The sequence below is a fragment of the Miniopterus schreibersii genome, assembly GCF_964146895.1.
Source record: "Miniopterus schreibersii genome assembly, chromosome: 7".
Taxonomy (NCBI): Eukaryota; Metazoa; Chordata; class Mammalia; order Chiroptera; family Miniopteridae; genus Miniopterus; species Miniopterus schreibersii.
Genome location: NC_138108.1, coordinates 294,531 through 309,505, shown reverse-complemented (window position 1 = coordinate 309,505; position 14,975 = coordinate 294,531). Strand labels below are relative to the sequence as shown.

Genomic DNA, 14,975 nt, shown 5'->3' with positions numbered 1-14,975 from the left:
CTGTAGACATGCGTTGAAGGGACAAGCCAGAAGCTGCGTTGGATTAAATGCTTAATTCAAGGGGGCGTGAGCTCTTCCCTCACAGCTGAGTTTTCCAGCCTCAGATCCGAGTGTTTCATTTCATGTGTTCTGGGTTTTTGGCGTCTACGCCCATCTCTGTCTGCTTGTTTGGTTTATTTTTCACTTAAGTCTTGAGCAGCAGAGTCTGTGGCCCGCGGAGTCTGTGACTAGCAGGTCGGATGTGCTGATGGCACCTTGCAGACCACTGGCTTCTGCGCATAGGTGGTGACAAAGCACCAGCCTTGTGTGGAGCTGAGTAGAACCCCCTACTTGATGTCGGAGGTTTTTACTTAAGGGACCTTTTTAACTTAGGGAAGAATGTGACATTTAGTTATTTTTGAAAGGCCTATATTTTGCATTAGTGAAAATACAGAGTAGCTTGGCCTGAAGACCTCCTGTGGTCATGTCTGTCTTTCCTCATGGAGTCTGGCCAGTGAGGCAGCCCTGCTGCTGCTGCTTCATACTTGCTCCAGACGTGGGCTCTGCGAGACCCGGTTCTTGTCACACCTCCCGTCCCCCCGTGTGCGGGAATGAACTTTGCCATCCATGCAGACTGCCCCCGTAGTGCATGTGGGTGCAGAGCCACACTGCTCTCACCCAGGGGAGAGACAGCAGTTACTCTGCCTTCTCAGAAGTGGTGTTCACACAGCACGGGATCACCTCCTCCCTTGTCAGCGGCGCACAAGTGCGTTTGCCCCGCTTTCTGCCTGGGTCTGAGAGCATGGGCTTGTTTAATTCCTTCTGCACGCCCCCTGCCAGGGATAGCGCCCTCAACATGGGCATGTGCGCTGACCTGGAATCCAACCGGCAACCTTTCGGTGCACAGACGATGCCCAACCAGCTGAGTCATACTGGCCAGGGCTAAATGTTATTTTTAATGGCTAACGAAGGGAGGTTTTGAGCCAAAAGTATGAGAATTGTACCATTAAGAAGTTACCCTCAGGGGTGGTTCCTTGGAGAGATTGTGAGTAACAGTGACGTTAACCCCTGCTGAGCCAGTTCCCACATAGGAATGAACTGTCTACCTCTCCCGGTTGTGAGGACCACAGAGAAAGCAGGGCTGGGGGCCCACAGCGAGCCTGGGGATGGGAAGCTGCGGACAGCGGAGGCTCAGAGTTTCGCTTAGAGTTGTCTTGTAAATTTACGGAACTGGAATTTTAATTGACACTGTGTTTAAAATCAGCATTTATCTCTTTTATAGGAAATAGCTACCAGTGTCTGATTATCTCAACCGTTGGAATCACTGGTACAACAGATGTGCATGAGCTTGGGTTGTGAGCTGACAACGTGAGATGCACTCTGTGGTTCCTCCTGTTGGTCACTAGTTAGACTAAAGCACTTATGCGAGGAAGGGCAGGGCTGTAGTGCAGAGAAAGGAGAGAAGTCTGTGAGTCCATGATGGAGCCCGTGGTGTGGGCCTCGCTGTGTGACTCTTGACACTCACTGATGGGATTTTAAGCTGCCAAAGGTCAGTCAGTGGCCAGCTTTTTGATCTAGTAAAATCTTGATGTGTTTTCAGTTGATAAATGAATCCTGTGCCTTTGCAAGTATAATTCTGGAAAAATAAAGAAAATAGAAATCTGGCCTCTGCTCTGGAAAGACCTTTTCCTGAGCTGTAAAAGAAGCCACGTGGAAGCCACGTGTCGCCTGCCACGGCCCGTGTGCAGTCGTAGAGCAGAAATGCTTTCAGCCCCAGCCTGTCAGGTGTGTGTGGGGGGGTGAAGTCCACACTGGCACACAAGAGGGGGGATCTTCTCCTTGGCTTAGAGTGCAAGGTATCTAGAACCCTTCGTGATGATCAGGGTCAGGAATTGATGGGAGTTGCAGCGTTTGTATTATCTTATCTGGAAGTTAGTGCTGTGGAAAAGTGCTATTTGGTGGTTAAAAAAATAGTCTGGGGCATAGTTCGGGTGTGAGACTGCACCCAGGCTGTGAGCACCCATGCCTTTGCTACTTACTGTTTGTTCATGGTCTCTTTTCCTTAAAATACTCAACATTTTTAGAGTGGGCTTTCCGCCTTCCTTTTTAAGAACCGCAGGCGCCTTAACTTGAGCCTGTGGCTCGTGGGAGGGCAGGTTCTCAGCCGTGGGGGCTCCGTGCTAGGAGACTACGTTGCTATTCCAGTAAGAACTTCATGTTTTCTTCTGGCCAGGAAAAAATAGCCAGGATTCCAGCGAGCATCATCGCCAGATGTTTCTCGTTGCTCCCACACGAGCATCCTAAATATGGCAGTAAACCGCCTCGACTTATTTTGGTCTGATCTCAGGAGAAGTCAGTAATTCAGCCTCTGGGACTTGGGATAATACAGGCTCTCCACAGAAGCTCTGTGTGTCTAGTGCCCACAACTATTATGTGCCTCCGCCCTGGCCTCTGAAACCTGTCATTTGTCCTGGGCAGTTGGTCTGTTTCTTTGACCCTAGTGCCCAGGAACGTGGCACAAGATGGAGATGTGGATGCTGTTACTCCTAGTTACCCAGCTGTGGTACCGAGGCTCCCAGCGCCAGCTTCCCACCCACGCACACACACACAGGCACGCACATGCACATGCACGCACACGCACACGAGGCTGGTGCACAGTCTGTTAGGTGACCGTGACGAGGAAGTCCGTCTGGCACCAGGAAAAACTAGGGAAGCCTCATTCTGCGGCTCTCCATGCCAGTCAGTCCTACCAGCACAGCTGTGTGTAGTGAGAAGTCTCTCTAGGATCTCAGCAGAGGGCATGGAAATGAGACTTGCCAGTTGGGTTTCCTGACTGGGGTGGCACTAGGCAGTTTCAGAAGCTGGGGTACAGGGGTCAGCAGGATGGACACTGAGCACCCCCTTATTCTGCAACGGGAGCTGGACGGTGAGCGAGGCCCAGCAGAGCCCTTTGTGCTCAGGGGAGGTCACACAGGGCGGGAACGTGGGTAGGAGAGCGGGCGGGAGGGCCTCTTCTCAGGAAGGGTGTTCACACAGAAGTGCCCCAAGGGCATGACTCTGGGCCAAGCTGGCCAGGACTGGTGTGGACAGGAGTGAGGGGGGCGGTGAGAATCAGCGGGTCCTGGAAGTGTGCGGAAGCTGCCACTGCCAGGTTCACAGGTGAAGGAGATGTGGGCTTAGGAACCTGAGATGCTGCAGGCTGGTCCTGAGTCACCCATGGGAGCAAGATCAGGGCTGTGTGGGCACGTGGAGGGGCCTGGCCTTGTTCTCGGGAGTCTGGGTCTCCTGCACAAGGGCAGGTGGCCATGCTGTGACCTCCCACGGGTGCCTGTGTTGCCTCTGTGATGCTGTCCTCACGCTCGCAGGAGCCGATGCTGCGCACCCGGTGTGGACCCCGCACCCCTGGCTGAGGGGGCAGCTGTGGGCTCCTCGTCCCCGACTCCCGGCCCCGTCATTGCCGGCTTTTGTTTTTTAGAGAGTCTGACTAGTCGTTAAATAGAAACATGTAGGTGCTTCCAGATGCTGTTGCTGGAATGGTCTGTGCACATGGGTTGTGCTCTTTTGTGCCTAATTTTATCGTTTATAGAACACGTTTGCCACAATGGCAGAGAGGGTCCCAGCCCATCCTCAGGGGCTTTCTCTGCCGCAGTGGGAGCCAGGAGAGGCGCCCGCACCCGGCTGATGCCCCCGCTGGGACTCCAGCCTCCTCACGAGCTCCAGGTCAGTCTCCCCTCACAGGGCACTCACAAACCTGAAATACCCTTTCCAAAATGATCTGATGTTTCTGATCATAGAAAATGCATTTTTCTTAGTGTCCTGTTTTCAGGTATTTGTCATGTTTCTCATAATTATAGTTTTTTTGTTTGGTCCTTCCTAGTATGTGGTATATGCCTTCCTGCACGTGTTGACATTCGAAACTGGTGAAGTCAGAGTTTTGTAGCAGAAGAAAAGCCGCTTTTCCCTGGTAAAGTGATTTCAGTGAAGACAACGCAGAGTGACTTTGAGGCTCTGGGCACTGCTGTCCTTCTGGAAAGTACTTTGCAACATACATGTTAAAAATAGAGAGCAAGCTCTTGTAAATCAAACTTATCTCCAATCCAGGATGGTCAGCTCTATAGCTGTTTGCTTCTGGCTTTAACATCAATCTTGCATCTTTTAAAACCATATAAAATAGTAGAAATGTCCCCTCCATGTAGTTAAGGCAAGTTGTATTATGAAGTGAAATTCTGAATTTTAGATAAGTACTAACCATATAGAATTGAACTTGTCGTATTAGCATAAAGAATATAGACAGAGGTCTCGGAGCCTGGTGAGCTTGCTGAGGACACAGGTTTTCCCGAGGGCTCGTTTCCCGTCGGTCGTTTCTTAGTCAGTGGGCTCTGGCTCAGAGAACTAAGCCCTCGGTGGGGGGCAGGCTTGTTTTGGAGAATTGTTGCTATCAAGTTCTGAAAAAACAAGAGAGTTTTTTGTTGCTGTAAATTTTTCACAGTTTAGAAATTAATGCTATTACTTTTAGTTATTCAAATCAGTTATTAAAATAAGTGTCCTGTGGGATCTTTTTGTATTTTCCACTCTAAAAGGTGTCTGTAATATATTTTTTCAAATTGTAAAATTAATGCATCCCTGGCCGGGTAGCTCAGTTGGTTAGAGCGTCCTCCCGATACACCAAGGTTGCAGGTTCGCTCCCTGGTCAGGACACATAAAAACCAACCAGTGAGCCCTGCCCGCGTGGCTCAGCAGTTGAGCACCAACCTATGATCCAGGAGATTGGGGTTCGATTCCCGGTCAGGGCACATGCCCGGGTTGTGGCCTCGATCACCAGTGGGGGGCGTGCAGGAGGCAGCCAGTCAGTGACTCTCATCATTGATGTTTCTCTCTCTTCCCCCTCCTTCCTGTCTCCGAAATCAATAACATATATCACAAAAAACAACAACCAATACATGTATAAATAAGTGGAACAACAAATCGATGTTTCTCTCTCTCCTTCCTCCTCTCCCCTCTTTTCTCAAGACTGTACACCCCCTGGTAGTTAACTGCTGATTTTTTGAAGGGGAAATCTATAGTTATAAACCATAAAAAGAGTTTCAAATAGCTCTTAATCACCTGGAGATTTTTAATTAAACTATTTATAGAAGAAAAAATTCCAAGGGGAATAATCCAGAGAGGCCTTCCTCCTTCCCAGTATAATTATAAAAGTAATTGTAAATTTCCAAGCACAATAAAATTCTAATTAAAGTACAGTCCACTGATGTGTTTATTTATAAGATCAAATTAACCCTCCCTTTTGCCCTTTCCATCCGTCTTTAAAAATATACTTTTATTGATTTTAGAGAGAGAAGAAGAGCGAGGGGGGAAGAAAGGGGCAGGGAGAGAGGGGAACAGCGGTCAGTTGGCTCCTGTACAGGCCCTGACCGGGGCCCAAGCCCCCACCTTCCAGTGCACGGGCCGCCCTCTGACCAGCCGAGCCACACTGGCCAGGCCTACCCATTACCTCTTACTGTTTCCCTCTTTGTTTTTCGGTTGCTTCCCCCAAAATCTCCTCATTTTATGAACACAGTGAATGACCTTTTCAAGGATCTTAATGTTTTAAATTGATTTTTCTTTAGTGAAGCCCATTCACTGTGCTCACTGGGAGTTAGTTTCTCTGTGGCTCGGTTGCTGTCTCTGTGTCAGGAGTGTGGTTTTCAGGGTCTGGTCCCTCCGGTTGTCTGTGTACGTTTGCGAAGGAGGTTCCAGATTGACCAGTACTGGTTTCATTGACCGTTTTTCAACAGATGAAAACAGATGTAAACGCTTGATCTTAGCCAGAAGGCTGAGAAGTGATCATTGGCCATTTTATAAGTGATTTTCCCAGGCAGGCTTTCCCTGTGAAAGTGGCAGCCGCCTGGCCGCAGGGCCCTGGCGGGTGAGTGGGTGGGGCACGCGGGCAGACAGGTTTCCTTTCCGTGGGTGTGTCCACAAGCAGGGACAGGCCGGCCGACCAAAGCCCTTCGTGGATGAGGGAGGAGGCGGGAAGGGACTGTCCAGAGGCAGATACTGGGCTGACACCCCCTGTTTTGCTTTGTCCCTGAGGCCCTGTTAAAGACAATAAATAAAAAGTGGGTTCTCCCCCAGTTCCTAAAACTTACTAGAAATAGCAGGCTACGTGTTTGGTGCTGGCGTCTGACGTGTCCCATGTACAAATGTGGTGGGGACCCGGGCCCTTTGATGCGTGCGTGTCCTATTCCTTTTGTTCTTGCCTTTGCCCTGGTGCCAGGAGGCCCCGCCGGCCCTGCCTCACAGCCAGAGCAACTCCCGTGTCCCTTCTGCACTCACACCCCCATTCCCTCTACACTCGCTGGGTCTAGGAGGCTCATTACCGACGATGCCACTGCGAGAGCTTAGTGAGCTCGGGGGCTTCAGGAGGGAGCTAGCGGACAGGTGCCCACGGGACCTCTTCCGCTCTCACACCTCAGGGCCATGCCAAGCTCTGTATCGTTCCGGGTGCTGGCTGCCCGAGCTGGCACCTGGCAGGTGGCTGGCCTAGAGATTCAGGTTTCTTCTCCCCGGTTTCAGGACTCTTCTTTCGGGGTAAAGCTGTTGAGGCTTGAAGACCAAGGGCACTTTCCCCAGACTGGTCAGGAGACAAATACGCCTGTATGTGAACTGGGAAATGAATGGGATGAATGGCTGAGGGGGAGGGAGAGCACTGAGGAACCCGGGGCCTGTTCTGACCAAAGAGGTGGAGACCATTGTGGTTGGGGCCCTAACAAGACTGTAGTTCAGGGAAAGTCATGGGGGTGGGGGACACCAGGGCCCCTGAAGTCGGCTGGTGACCTGCTGGCAGCTGTGCCACCACAGCAGGAGCCGAGAGCCGCAGACCTGGAGGAAGGCTTATTTTTGTGGACCCCAGGCTCCCAAAGCAAGGCTGGGTGATGGGCTCAGGACAGACGCAACACCTAGAATGCGGGCTTACCCACATTCACGGGTTCAGGTGTGGGGGCTTTCACTGTCCTGATTCCCAGAGTCATTGAAGAGAAACCACGTGGAAGAGCCACGGACCCACCGATGAGAAGCCTGTCTTAGGCCCACACATACGGGAGAGGTGATCTGTGTGCATGTGAATCTCAGTGGAGTACGTCTCTCCTGCCCAGACACAGTACCCCCAGCAGGCAGCAGCACTCACAGTCGTGCCCGCAAATTCAGCACAGGTCTCTGGCTGCAGCGTTTCAGGGATGGGAGAGCCTAAGAGTTGAAAGTGTGCCAGAGAGAATGAGACGCCCATCAGAAATGCTGGTGACCTTTCAAAGAATCCAGAATGAATGTAGCTACAGTGTCCCGCGAGCTCTCGGGCTTATTTTCCTTGCACAGTGCAACATTATGAAAGGAAATTTGGGCGATTTAATTATTCGACAAGAAACATCTTAGGCAGGGAGACGAACAGTAGAGACGTGCGTTCTATAATGGGTGGGCATCTGGACGGAGATGCTGTGATTTGGCAAATGAACTAAACAGGCACATGAAACAAGGGGAAGGAAGAAACCAAGCTTTCTCAGAGGAATTTTCCCACAGAACCCAAGACAAAGGACAAAGAAGAGCTTTGTTGACTGAGCTTTGTCGCCCGGTACCATCCAGACACAATCTTTAATGGTACTTCTGTGGATGTAAACCTTGAACAATATGCTTTATGTCTAAGCTGACCAACAGGGAAATGGAAACACTGGACACAGAGCCCTGGTTTTAACCTGTGTTTCGTACGTGACGCTCCTGGTGCTCTCCTGCAGCCGGCCCTCGCTGCCCAGTGCTGACCTGGCAGCCGCCGCTTCGCTGGGCGACGGCTGTGGGCAGCTGGGCTCCGTTTGTGGGGCCTGCTGGTTACGCCAGTGCCTCTGGTCTCGGTGAGGACTTTGCATCCCATTCAGGGACGGTCTTGTGTCATCCGACTGTTTGCTACTTTGGGGACATACAGGGGGCACAACAGTCCAACTGATGTGAATTTCTGCACTTTTAGGAAGAAAAGGTAAACGTTAGATATAGATTTGAGTGGGTAGAAGTGGGCAAGTGACAGAACAGGGGACACTGAGAACAGAACTGGTGAGACACTTAATGAGCGGCAGTTGCGATTCCCCATAGAAATTAATTTCATTGCAGAAAAGACAGTGAGTTTTCATGCGTTTGCACACGTCTTGGCAGGAGAAATTAGTCACCACTTGCCATTCTGAGTGACATGCCCGTCACGGCACACAGGGGCCCATCTCGTCTGCTTCCTTCCCATTGTAGACGCCAGATGAGCTTGGGGTCCTGGATGAGGGGCCCAGGAGAGTGTCACTCTCCGCAGGTCAGAGGTCTGCGCTGAGTGTGCAGAGAGGGCACCCAGCTCTGGACTCGGAAACCAGCCTGGCCAGACGTGCAGAGCACTAGTCCATTACACCCCATACACCCTTTCAGGGTAAGAATTGTGTTTATTTTCCAAATGAGGAAAACTCAGCTCAGCATCCCCACCACGTGGGCAACCAGGATGCCATCTGCTCTGTGATAGCTCCATGGACGGACCCCGTGCCTGGGGATGGGACCAGCAAGCAGAAGGCACCTGGAGAAAGTGCCTCCTCACTCTCCCCTCTAAGCAGAGAACTCACCCCCGGTCAGGTGGTTGTCTCTGCAACTTTGGAGGTGATTTCACCACCTTGGCCACCAGTGCTTCCTTATGTTTAGCTAAAACGTGCTGATAAAATTAAACTGTTTCTTCTACTTTAGCCTTCTTTAGGCTTGGAAATAACTGGTCAGCATCTTCCTCAGATTCTTTAGTATGTGGACACTGTGCTAATGTCACTGCAGGGACAGGGCCTGTTTGGAGAACTCTCGGCCTGCAGCCAGCATCCTGCCTCATTGCGGTCACAACTGTTCTTCATGAATTGCCATTATAAGTTACGTCCGATTGGGCTTCATTATTTATGGCCATAACCGGAGGCTTTGTCCCAGTTATTAGGTGGCTTGTTTACTCACTAATCTGAGTGCTGCTGTGTAAACAGCTCTGACCTTTTTATAATTTGAGTTGAAGTGTCAACCACCTAGCATTTTGTTCTCAAGGAAAACATGTTGAAAGTCACCACGTGTGTGGAGATTTGTTAACTATTGGACAAAATCCAAAATAGGGTGCCTGCTGTCCAAGAACATGGTCTAGGAAACTCTCTCTTTGTTTTGTGTTCAGTCCTTTGAAAAATGACTTGCCTATAAAGTAAACTGGGTGGATGTGCATCTGGGGTGGTAGGTGGTAGAGAGCAGCTCTGTTCTCTGGAAAACTGAGTTACGTGCAGTGACCCACGTCCAGCCACTCAACTGTGCCACTGTGTGGGCACTGGACCGACCTGTGTTTCAGGGTATGTCCTGGGTGACCGTGTTGAGGGGACCTTGACAGGCTGGACTGTGTCGAAGGATTGAACAGGTGGGATTTGGGGAGGTGGAGGTTGGAGAGGCCTATTGGCCCAAGGCGGGTGTCCTGTCAAGCAGAACCGTTGATGAGAGGACCGGCTGCCCCGCGACGAGTGAGCTGTGGGGTTCTCTAGCTGCAGTTCAGTGACAACCTCAGATTAACGTGAAAGTGGAGGTCGGTTTCCACAAACTCCAGGCCTCCTTACCCTGTTTTCCTCGTAACGACTTTCTGGTCGAGGTGCAGCTTCCACAGTGAAGTAAGTGCACACCTTCCCAGAGCAGTGAGTGGATTTGCAACTGTGCCCACACTGGTTCCACCACCCAGGTTGGGGTGCACGGGCTCCCTGCTGACCCGTCAGGTATGATACCCCGGAAGTCGCCACTGTTTCTGTCTCTGCTACCACAGAACGGTTTTACCAGACCTTGAGTTTCATATAAATGTCATCAGAGCATGTGCTCTGTGAACTGTCCGTGTTGCTGCCTGTCAGTAACACCTTATGTCAGGCCGTTTTTATTTATTTATTCATTTTTTGTTAATCTTCACCTGAGGATATTTTTTCCTTTTTTTTTTTTTTAAATATATCTTTATTGACTTCAGAGGGAGGAAGGGAGAGGGAGAGGGAGGGATAGAAACATCAATGATGAGAGAGTCATTGATCGCTGCAGCCCACAACCCGGGCATGTGCCCTGACCGGGAATCGAACCCCGATCGCCTGGATCCCAGGTCGACGCTCAGCCGCTGAGCCACGCCCGGCCGGGCTCCATTGATTTTTTTTAGAGAGAGCAGAAGGGAAGGGGGGCAGAGAGAAACATCGATCGGCTGTCTGCCGTACGCATCCCACCCAGGGATGGAATCCGCAGCCTGGGTATGTGCACTGATCAGAATTGAACCGGCGACCTCTCAGTGCTCGGAATGACACTCAACCAACTGCGCCACACCAGCCAGGGCTAATTTTTTATTTTAAAAAATGTGTAGACTTAAAAAATAGGTTAGTACATGCTCATGATACAAAATATAGGACATGCAGTCACAGGGTTCAGGTCTCTGAATCAGCTGCATTCCAGGCCCTGTCTCCCTCGGAGCCTCTGCACTTCCCACAGGCACTTCGACACCTCTGCCTGTGTTTCTATCCCCCACTCGGAGGTTAAAGTCAGGGCCGGGTTAGCGATAACTGATGGTTGGGGTTAGGGGTACGTGTGGGCACTGCTCTGCACCCTGCTGTTTTTCTCCTTAGTCACGGAGCAGCCTTGGCCTCACCACTGTTCGTGGCATTGGGTGTGGCGCCTTCGTTACCTGGTGGGCTCAGGGTGTGTTTGATCGCTTGCCCTTGGAGGCATTACTGGAACAGGTCTCACTTATGGGCATGGTTTCCCACCTGTGAGGTCCTTGTCAGAGGCGGGGCCTCTAGGAGAATGGTGAGGCCCTGGACACTTAGGTAGTTCCAGCCCGGCCTCCACCGGGTTTGCTCCTGCCAGCCCTGTGGGCAAGCGAGCGCACTTCCCACACCACCCAGCACATGGGTCCAGATGAGTTCTGCCAGCCTGATGGACACAACCTGGAATCTAGCTTCGATTGATTTTCTTTTCTCGGGAGGGCAGGGAGCCCGTTTGTGTGTAAACATCAGTTATGTTTCTGTTTTTGTGAGCAGCCTGTTCTTTTGCCCATTTTTCTGTTCAGCTCTAATCTTGTTACTGATTTTTGAAGTTTGCTGTGTTTTAAGGAAATGAGCCTTTGTCTGGAGTAGGAGCCATACATGTTTTTTCCTATTTGTCTTTGAAAAAGTCTTTTGAGTTCCCCGAGCTGCTTTCTTGGCAGACGTTCTTGATGTTCGAGTTTTCCAGTCTCTCAGGCCTCCTGTTATGGCCCTGGCTTCTGGAGTGTGGTGAGAACGGCCTCCCCGCCCAGGGCATGAAACAGAGTTATCTCGCTGGACCGCTTGGGGGAATGGATGTGTTTGTGTCTAGATGTTTTGCTCATCTTGAAACTGTGATGTAAGGTCAGGCTACAGCCTTACTATCTCTAGGTGGGCACCCAATAGCATTCCTTGAACAAATCTGTTTCTCCCACTGATTGACTTGTACCAGACTCTCCAGTATCTTACATATTTGGATGTATTTCTTCGCCTTCTGATCTCTTCCGATGATTTGTCTTTGTAGACGTGCCTAGTATCAAGCATCCTAATTATGATTTTCAACCATGAAATGTCTGATAAGGCCAGTCCTCCCCTACTTTTCTTTTTTCAGAATTTTCTTGGACATTTTTGCATTTTTAAAAAAAAGTATATCAACTGTAGAATCAGCCTGTCAGGTTCCCCAAAGAGTCCTGTCGATAATCTTATTAGGACAGTAGATTGTTCGAGGCCTGGCATCTCTGTGGGGAGGGGTTTGGGGTGATCCTGGGGAGCCCCACACCCCTCCTCCAGTCCTGCAGCGACACAGTCAGCCCTGTCAGCAGGGGGAAGAGAGGAGGGACTGCATGGCTGCCCCGGTGACAGGGTAAAGGCATGGTGAGGACATGTGGCTCCGAGAGAACTTTCCAGGGTGGCCTCACAGCCCAGGGTTGTTGAGGTTTAGCAGGGGCTGGGTGCAGCGAACACCACGATCTCCGTGGTTTCTGACCACTCGCCTCCCCCGCAGGGGTCTTAGACGCTAGGTGTGGTGCATTGTCCTTGATGGCACGGAGACTGCATGGAATGTGACCACCCCTCTTCCCGTCACCCAGCACGTCATAGGGGCTCCCATGTGACACCTGTAAGAGGTGACATTAGAGGATCCTGAACCCAGAAGATTTGCTCTTCGGTCTTTGTGTTGTATTTTCCATATGAGGTCACCTCGCAGCTCAGCTTGTTCCCCTGAGGTGCTCACTGTGCTGTGTCTCTCTGCGTCTTTGTTCCAACGGACGCAGGCGTCAGTCCTTCAAATGAGAGTTCTCATTTCAGGAGCATAAGCACTTCTTGGGAACAGACAGAAAGCTGGGTGGTTAACCCCAAAGGAGCGTAATGTCCTTGGGAACAACACACACTTGCATACAGTATTTTTTAATTGCAAAACTGACATGCCTGTTGGAGAAAACGCAGACATTACAGAAGTTCACAGATAAGGTGAAAGGGAAAGCCCCTGACCAACGCCCACCTCGGCCGTGGTCGCCTGTGAGGATGCCGGGTCCAGCCTTCCAGACGTGTTCCCGTAGTATGCAGACGGGGGTGTTCTCTGAACGGAATCGTATTATTTACGCCGTGTCGACAGGGAGACCCTTTTCTTGACTAAACTGTAGTCTTGGACTTTGTTCCGTGACGGCACAGGCAGGGGTCCGTGTTCATTTTGAGGGCTGCACCATTTTCCACTGTGGTTGCACTGTTGTGACTCGTCACTGAGTCTGTCCTTGCACGTTTAGGTCTGTACAGCCGCGTGAGAATATCTGTAGGAGAAAGTTCTAAAAGCGGATTGCAGAGGCAAAGGTATTGTGGACACTTCAGATTTTAAGGTGTTTTCAGACGAGCCCGGAAGGTGCTGTGAACTGTGAGCCCGCAGTGCAGCGGTGGCCATCTCCCCGCCGTTTTACTTCATTTGTGGTTGGAGGGCCGAGTGCCGTCTCCTCACCCGACTCCCAGGAGCCGCATGAGAGAAACTATCATTTTATTTTCGGTGTGATTGTGGAGTGTAACTTTGTTCAGTGTCTTTCCATTCAGGGGTGTTTCATTTTTATTTAATCAAATTTATCAGCCTTGCTTTGTACTGTGCTTAGGAAGACTTTACTTACCCCAGGATTATAGAGATATCCCCCTTGGTTTTGTTCTGGTCTTTACTCCACTGGAATTCAGGGCTCACTGCCCACCTCATTTGAGAATGGCCCCTGTTCTCCTCACGAGCGCAAAATGCCGCCAAATAATGACGTACTCACTGGGATCTTGTGCAAACATGGACTCTGAGACCCACCTTTCTAGTAAATATCAGAATTTGATAAAATGTTTACCTAGACTAAAAATGGCTTCTATAGCCCTGAGTTACAAAGAAATATGACTAAGACACAGAGAATGTAAAACTGAAGGAACTTTTTAGCTTTATTTGATGTCCATTTCTGAGCACGAAGAGCCCCAGGCTCGTTTTATTTGCTTTGTGACAGATCGTAAGTCTTGGAAGGAACGTGAAATGAGAAATTAACTGGAATAAAGTCTGCGAGCAGGGAGTCGCCTTATGCGGCACAGTGCTTGTAAACCTTTGTTGTGTAGTTGTATAATCCTCCGGTCTTTCTCACCTGTCTCCCGCAGCCCAAGTGTGACGGCCAGGTTTTGCTGACACACGTGTGGAGGCGTTTGAACCTGATAGAATGCGACTACTTCGGGCTGGAGTTTCAGAACGTCCCGTCCTGCTGGGTAGGTGCTTCTCATGCGTTTGGAAGAGGCTCTGGTGTGTTGGAGAATCGTCCCGACACCCATGGGTCACCAGGAGCCTCTGAGGATGACTGTAGGTATTTCTTGTTTGTAGCGTACTTAGTGTATAGAGAAAGTGTTTAACGGGTTTGCTCTTTTCTTAAACCCTCTTTAGGTTTGGCTTGAACCTATGAAACCCATCAGTAGGCAAGTACGAAGTAAGTCCTTTCCTTAACCCCTTAAACTTCTGTCCGCTCAGGGTGCTCTGTGTTCTCGACTGTTCAAGTCGGAGGCCTGATCAGATGCTCCCTGACACTACCTTGGGCAGCTGTGCAGGGAGCACTGGCGGCAGGGGGAGCTGGCGGCCACGGTGCCTTTTAGAGCAGTCGGGGTGGGCAGCGCTTTCACGCCGGTTCTAGGGTACTTGCCTTCCACTTGGAAGCAGTATGCAAAAGTAAGTATGCAGTTTCCTAAGTTACGAAACTGAGTTACGGAGAGAGAAACGCCGACGAGAGTCACCATTTGGCTGCCTCCTGCACATCCCCTGCTGGGGATCAAGCCTACAGCCTAGGCATGCGCCCCGACGGGGAATCGAGCCGGCAGCCTCCTGGTTCATGGGCCGTCGCTCAACCACTGAGCCACTCCAGCTGGGCTAACTGGTATTTTTAATAAAATAGTTAATACTGTTCTGTAATTATAAATATAATTGTAATTGTAAACATAATTATTTTTCTTAGCCTCTGTATCAGATTTCGACAATGTAAGGGATGTGGTGATGCCTCTTGTCCTCAGGTGATCGCACAGGATGGGTTCACCTGGAGCTGCCTTAGGACTGAGCTGAGGAGGAAGGGCTGTGGGGAGTAACCAACCCTGTTACTCGCTGATGAGCCGAGGCCTCTCCTTTGCCCGTAGCATTTTAGCAAAACAGCTCCTCTTTCCTTTTTGATGAAACTCACATGGCCGTGTTGTTACAACATTTCAATAAAGCTGAGATCCCTAGATGAGCTGATGTCTTCAGCTTTTTCTTTCCAGTGCTCAGGTTGCTCCAGTTCAGTGCAGAGTGACAGCATTCACAAGGAATTAGAAAATGATTTATTATGACTACTTAATTGTGTAAACATCTTAACTTTTTAACATACAAATGTATTTTAAAATGTTAATGTGCAATTCGCTGCATGTTTTTAGGGTTTCCCTGAGTAATCTCCGTTTAACACACAA

General features: G+C 50.2%; 1 protein-coding gene across 3 annotated transcripts in view; it reads left to right on the top strand.

Annotated features, from left to right (window-relative positions):
* Nucleotides 1-14,975, top strand: part of FARP2 (FERM, ARH/RhoGEF and pleckstrin domain protein 2) — a 76,624-nt gene that overhangs the window by 18,220 nt on the left and 43,429 nt on the right. For all 3 annotated transcript variants that reach the window (XM_081142073.1, XM_081142072.1, XM_081142074.1), the window contains 2 exons: nt 13,656-13,760; nt 13,933-13,975. In XM_081142073.1, the coding sequence (XP_080998199.1) occupies nt 13,656-13,760; nt 13,933-13,975 (148 nt within the window). The remainder of the gene's footprint in view (nt 1-13,655; nt 13,761-13,932; nt 13,976-14,975) is intronic.